The sequence below is a fragment of the Echinococcus granulosus genome (genome assembly GCF_000524195.1).
Source record: "Echinococcus granulosus chromosome Unknown EG_S00048, whole genome shotgun sequence".
Lineage (NCBI taxonomy): Eukaryota > Metazoa > Platyhelminthes > Cestoda > Cyclophyllidea > Taeniidae > Echinococcus > Echinococcus granulosus.
The window spans coordinates 377,024-384,219 of record NW_020170428.1 but is presented as its reverse complement, the minus strand read 5'-3'; the positions used below and the strand labels follow the sequence as shown (position 1 = coordinate 384,219).

The 7,196-nt window shown below is 45.2% G+C and overlaps 1 protein-coding gene across 1 annotated transcript; it reads right to left on the bottom strand. All coding sequences in view use genetic code 11, as the record gives it.

The window, feature by feature from the left end:
- Positions 1–3,208: 3,208 nt before the first annotated feature.
- EGR_05947 (LIM domain transcription factor) lies at positions 3,209–6,674 on the bottom strand (the record flags this gene model as incomplete). Its single annotated transcript, XM_024495196.1, has 4 exons — positions 3,209–3,268; positions 4,153–4,191; positions 4,266–4,656; positions 6,334–6,674. 4 exons carry the CDS (start codon positions 6,672–6,674, stop codon positions 3,209–3,211), a joined length of 831 nt encoding a protein of 276 aa, XP_024350415.1.
- Between the last annotated feature and the right edge of the window lie 522 nt (positions 6,675–7,196).

The window sequence follows — 7,196 nt, the reverse complement described above, 5'->3', positions numbered from 1 at the left end:
ATTTCTCCCCTGAATTATCCCAATTTTCCGTCATTTTTCCCCTTTTTACGACGAAATCTCTCAAAAATCTGGATATCAGTAACAGTGGTTTCCTAACTTAGGGGTTTTTTTTCCTTTTTTTAAACAAAGGATTTTTATAATCTGTTTGTCATTAGAAACTCCTCAAAAAGCCAATAATCATCCTTTTTCTAGTTCTAACCTCTCATTGGTCGAGAGCAGGGACTGCAACGGGTTATCCGCTTTTCTCATTGGTGGAAACTAGGTGTCACAATTGATTATTGATTTTTCAAAATAAAGCAATTTTTTAGGTATTTTCCCTCATATTCTATTGGATGCAGGGTATTTTCTCAGCACTGCCGACATAATTACCACCTTTCTATCTGGTCGTTATTTTGCCAGGCACAGACGCGGGAACGGAGTCCGCAACCAAATTGACCCGTTTTGGCTACTAATGAACCTTCGACCCGATTGGACGACATCCACATCTACGCGTGTTTGTATGAGCGTGTCAGCGCGCTAATTAATTCTTATGACTGTCCCCAAGGGCATTTGGTCATTAAGCGTGGAATGCCCTATTCGAGCGTCGCAAACTCATCTACAAAAAAAGTGGGAAAAGGCAAAAAAGAAGCGAAGGAGGCAAAGATGGAGGAAAACCCGACCTCACTTAATATCGCTTAGCTACTAGGATTGGGAGTATTTAGACCTTGAAAGGTCTTGTCAACTCCAACTTATCATCGCAATCATCTTTGTATCACCGTCGTCATCACCATCATCCCATCCTTCAGCCCTAATTAGAGGTGGCATCGTAAAGGCAGAGGGGGGTAGTAATGATCCCTTTTAGTCTAAGGTAATATTCGTCATGGCGATATATGTAGCGAAGGTTGGGAGAAGGGGGGGACAGTGGAAGGTAAGTGGGTGGGTGGGGAGAGAGGGCTAATGAATTCCCATTAGTGGTACAAGAAGGAAAAACCATCCATGATTACATCTACTTCCGATAGTAGACCTAATTATTGAGAATCCTTATAATGGGACTAATTATTGCCCTTCACCTCAAGCAATTCTGCATTTTTGATTGTTTATGTCACACGGAGGCATGCTGACAAGCCAGTGTCCTACTATGAGTGCTGGCAATCAGTGCACATGTGGTGAACCCTCCCCGACACCGTTGAGCGGACGAATATCTACTCCTGCAGAAGGACAGCTCAACCCGTCATTTGAGTGATGCAGAGGTTCTAGCTATGCCTTGACAGTGACGATCGCGGTCGTGGTGGTTCTTGACCTAAATAAAACCAGCTTTCCTGGATCATCTGACATGGAACATCCAAGCCAGAAATTGTCGGGAAGTTTAGCGTTTTCCCTCCCTCCACCCGCACCCAGGTACGAGGGCAACCTTCTACCTTTAGTCAGCACACAGGAGTTTGATGTTTGGATCGTATTGCCAATTATATCAGAGATATTTTCACCCGCTTGAAGTCTCAATGGAATACCACGCAGGTGAGCCTTTCAGCGCCAATGATGAAGGGAAGCAGACTGTTTCTAGGGCGATTTCTGCGAAATAATTGCTGGAATATAGTGGGTGGGTCTGGAAAAGCTCCCTTTTCGATATCACTGAGTAATGTGGATGAATCTGAAGCTGCCATAGTTGAAGGAAGCGGATGGAACTAGCCATAATACCTTTTTACGATTGGTTCTTATCTTTAGCGGTGACGCTTCCATCCAAGAGAAGGCAGTAGTCCGTCTGGATGAAATAATGTATCACTGTGACCCCTCCATATGTTCCGTTTCCCAGCAAATGCCTTATTGGGAGGCTGGATTGACGCATCGTCCACTACTGTGCTTGCCAAAGTAAGAACCCATTTGTGGAAGCTTTGCGTTTATCTACACAGCCTCTTAACTCGCCGCGGGTTTTAATCCCCACCACTGAAGAGAAAGAAAGGCTTTGTGGATGGCTCGCGAGGAACGAGTGATCACTTAAGTAGCGTGACCCTCGCTACGGCTACTAGGAACGGCGAGAATATTAGAGTCGGCCAATTCGTTAGTGTCCCTCATATAGTTGCCTGTAGCAATGAATGGCAGCCTTCCGAAGGTAGGCCACCGCATAGGAGCGTGATGGCAACAAAGTGACAGGACGGAGTGAGTGATGCAGACGGTACAATGAAGCTTTTAGGCAAGCAATAAATGACAAACTAAATGGGCTCGTTGTAGAGTACCGAGTAATCTCGGAGCATTAACAAGTCGGTGGATACCTGCTCCGCCATCAACTGAGGAGGGAAGAAAGGATGTTACGGTCTGCCTTTCTGGCCATTGGGAGGTGCTAGGAAGCACCGACAACATTATAACTCCCGATGCAGACATGAGACCTCTGGAAGGGGCGAGGAGGGTGGAGGGGATGGAATTGGAGGCAGGATTAATAGGAGGCGGAATGCACTCAAGCTGTGTAGATATTATTTTACCATTGCTAGAGATACCTGCAACCAAACCACAGTCCCTAACAAGGCGGAGTCTGTGATTAATTATGCAAACACATTGGTGGCATTTAATTAGCCTGAAACAAGTTCAAAAACCGCGCTTATTGCCACGGTAACGCATGAGGCCTTACCGAACTTTAATCACAACTTGCACAACACCAAGATCCCATCCAATTAAGGTCTCAGATCACCTTGTTCCTCCACTCCACCTCACCCCACCCCGAGCCTTTCCACTTCAAAAGCGACTGCAGCTTGACACAGCCCTCGTGACAGCGTCCGCAATTACCTGAAGCGCCCGCGCGGGCGAATGCACGCACGCGTGCATGCATGTTTACGTGGGTAATTTAATTGGACGCCAGGGTCCAATAGGAGCGCGAGGAAGTGAGCACAATCGCGCAAAATGCACTTCAACACGGCAATCAACCAAATGGGTGGCAGGCCTTTTTCCACGGTTCTGGCAGCAGCAGCAGCAGCAGCGATAACGACAACTCAATTATCCTTATTGAAACGGGTGACTTTGGAGGCTCTCTAAGACGTTTGGCTAAATTAACTTAACCCACTTCTTCCGACTGGCCACGAAAATACATAAATGAATAAAGTGAAAGAAACTGAGGCGAGAAGCAGGAGTGAGAGATTTATTTACATGAAATGGATGCCATGAAAGTGAATAAGGGGAGTAAAAAATGTAAAATTTAAAGTGTTTTGGAGTATATCACAGTTGGTCTTTAAGAATGCACCTGCTACACTTTTATACCTCTCTCTCTCCCTTCCTCCGACTCTGGCTTCGTCGTCGCCCTCGCCTCTAGCAAACCTGTAATGGACAACGCCTTGTATCAACTTTCTGAAAAGAAAAGGCAGGAAGAAAAGAAACAGATAAAAATAACATCTGTGTGTGTATGTGTTTGTTTCTTTGTTTCTACAACAATCAAGACGCGGTCTCTTGAACTTCAAAAAGCAAAAACTTGTTTTTTTTGGAATGACTCTAGATTGTCACCATCTGTGAACCAATGAGGGTAGTCGCTTTTTCCTCCCCCTCCAATATTTTTTTCTCCTACTCGAATGAAGCAATCCGGTCTGCTGGCCAGTCCACTGACTTGGGCTAGAGCCCTTCCTGAAGGCTTCCACATTGGTGACTCTCCTCGCGTCTAATTAATAGCCAAACAGATGGACCCAGTCATCTTATGAGTTAATTACACATCCCACTACAGTATGCAATCTCCAACCTCTAATTAGGTCCTTCTTGTGCAAGCATCCTCTTCCTCGGCTAAGTCGGAGTAGTCTAATTTGCCCAAAAAAAGGAAAAGATGGTGATATCGCTTAACGTAGTGCCGAGGAGTATTTGTGACCCTCTTGTGAAACTTATGCAGGTGAATAGATACCGCAAAACATTTATGATGGATTCTTGAACTAGCAAGCGATTTTAGCTTTTGAAGTGGCCACTGGAGCCAAGACTAGGGTGATGGATGATGTGGAAATAGTTCTGTTGCTGAAGGAAGCAGTGGAGACAACCATTTGCCCCGTATTTATTCATCCATCCATCCACCTGCCCTGTCTCCGTCCATCCTCCTAAACAATGTAACTTGGTTGCCCATCCAGCGGGAGTAGATAGCAGCCAACTGATTTGAAACGAGTGGAAGCCTCCAATGGACTTATCAATCAATCAAACCATAGCAATTGAACTCACCAGCTTGACAAGCACATTTAATCGGCGCTTTTTGCTCTTCTCTTTAAATGGTTTCAAACGTTTCAGCATTCCTCAACACATTTTGCTCAAATGAATTAACCCCAATTGCTTACCCGTTGTCTTGGTGTCACCCGACCACTGGTCGAGTGGGAGGGGGTCTCCTGATTCCCGCAAAAAACGGGACTTTCAAGTCCACCTTGAGCAAAAATCGGTGGTGTCATGACAGGCAGTGGTATATTTGCAGAAGAGGACGATACTTGAGGCGGTTGGGTGGGTGGAGGAGGAGGTGGTGGAGGTGTGCCTTGAAGTAGCCTTCCAAACTCATGTTCACAGAACGGACTGCCATTCACCAAAAGATACCGTTCTCCTGGCAACAATGGACTGTGACAATGTGCACAGGTGAAGCACTTCAGGTGGTAGACACTGCTGTTACATCGCATCACCATCTCATCGGGTGGAATTGCTGTCTGGCAGGCACTACATATTCCTGCCACACCGAAGAGCCTATAATGATAGAACAATTGAGAGAATTCAGGACTCGAGTGGATATTCAGATCTCCACATCGACAGCAGGGAAGTCCTTGCTACAATATCGGATATAACCGAGACGCCGCACCACTTATACGTCACTTTTGGTAAAAGTCGACAGTGAATGGATGGGTTTACGGATGGATCATCGAAATCGGTACTGTCTCCAGGTCATCTGTGTTAAATTAGTCTCCAAGATTTCCCCAATACTTAGTTATGAAGAGCACTAAGAGCACGCCTGAAACAGAAGGTTCTTCTTTCCTCAGTTCCCGCGAGTCTGTCAGCCGCATCGGTCTTCAAACTCCTCTGTAAGATTTATAATGCCCTTAAAGGAACTCAAAGAGGAATACTTTCTTGACTAAATAACCACTTTTTCCGGATGCGCTAACGTTCACTCGCCTGAAAAACACTCACATACGGAATAGATGTGAAGGCAAGAGCATTAATGAATGTGCCACAAATCTCAGCCAAGAGGGCATCACATAAGAGTAGTGATAAAATACAAGTCTACTGCGGCCGAAAACCTTGTCCATCAGTTGCAAATGGGTAAGAGAATGGGAGGAAAGGAAAGTGGGGAAGGGGACGGGAAGGGGTGAGGCAAGCCGAGGCGGAGACGGAAAGATAGCGAGAGGAGGGGAAATAGAGCAACTAATCACTCGGACCCACAGCTTTGCCGTCTAATTAGTTGACAAGGAAGCAATTAGGGACGCGAAGCTAAGGTAGTAGTAGACGCAGAGGCGGGGAGAGGGATAATTAGAAATCGCGAATACATCCATACAACATCGCCACTATTATTATTATCTGTAGTAGTAATTGAGACATCCCGATTAATGCATTACTCTCCGCCATCCCCTTTAAAAGCAGCCTCTTTTAGGCCCAATTCAAATCGATACGCGGACGCCGTTTCAGGGTCTCGGATCCTCGAATAATTAGGATCCACTTGAGTAGCTGGGGCAGAAGATGAAACCGGTCGACTGCCTGCGTGATCCAGGGAGTGAGTAGCCTAGCGTACTACCCCGATGGAGCATCTTTGGATGGATGACTTACAAGTCCGCACTCGTTGGAATCACCCCTTGGTGAGGCACAACCGTCTTGGAAGGTAAATTGACTCCCCAGAGAACTAATGTAGACGTCTAAACAAGACTGCTCTATTCCAATCAGTCGACACGCTCTAGAAGTGGACGGATAATCAAGATACACGAACAAAAAGTAAATTTTTAAGTACTTATGATGGATTACTTGTGTTCTATGGCATAACTTGTAAGTTTTTTGACTAAAACCACAACACATACACACATGTGTGTGTGTATCTGCGATGGGGATAACAAAGTACGCATCTAGCCGTTGCGAAGTTCGCCAACTTTTTTTTAGTAAAGCAACCAGGGAAAGAGATTAAATGTAACCACATCTTTTTTTTGCGGTCTAATCATCCTCCCTGACTTAATGCACATGGCTGACACGTAGACAAGGACGACTAGGAATGCCAAGGTAGAAAGCCTTTTAAGATTTGCCTGGCGGATAAGACGCGAGGCCTAATGCACTGCCTGCCTGCCTACCTACCTACCTACGAACCTAAACATCGTAGTTTTCGCCTTCCTGTCTTGAGGGGTATATCAGGTTAAAACTTTTTACCCACAGAAAGCTTTAACTCACTTGAGATAGTCCTGACGACAGAGTAGCATGTTTCCACGATGAAAAAGTGAAGTTCCCATCTCAGCTAATCGGCCGCCGCAACAGTGACATTTGAGGCAGTGATTGTGCCAATTCTGTTCCATTGCACTCAGCATGGTTCGATCCCAAATCACCATTCCACAACCGGCACATACATTTGCTTTCCGCTCTGTGTCCTGTGATTGTGCGCCAGTCATTTGGGTTTCTGTGATTTTCATTGGGTGGACTGATTCCTCAAATCTGGTAGTTGGTTGCGGAGCTGTAGACACATCACTATTAACACCGCTGGAAGAACTGAGAAGGTGGCTTTGATCCCTGGGCATGCTGCAATATGATTGTGACCGTGGAATCCGCTGAATTGCAGTCTATAATAGACTAAAGTGATTGGGTAATTGGCACGTGCTTGAAGGCGCCCTTCTAATTGGTTAAGGCAGAATGCAGGCGTATGATTGGCGCGTGCATAGTTACTACTCTACGATTGGCTGGGTCATTGCTAGACAGAGCATGCACCATATTATAAGAGTGGGGAAAAATGAACAAAAATCTAGTCTACAAACACATTTAAGAATTAAAGAATACAATGTTTTTATAAAATTACTGTCTGTTCTAAAAATGATTAGGAAAAGTTAGAAAAAAAGTGGCTAACTGCGACGAATATTCTAAGAAATCCAGTTGAATATATGTGGACCCGAAGTCACACAAAAAAAGACTTGCAAAGAGGGTGCATAGCAAAGGCTGCAGATGTTGTTGGCACCACTTATAGCGATATGCGTTTACTGAATGAAAATTGGCACCATTAACTTGATTAATCACAGCAGAGATCGGTGACCACCACATTGAACACT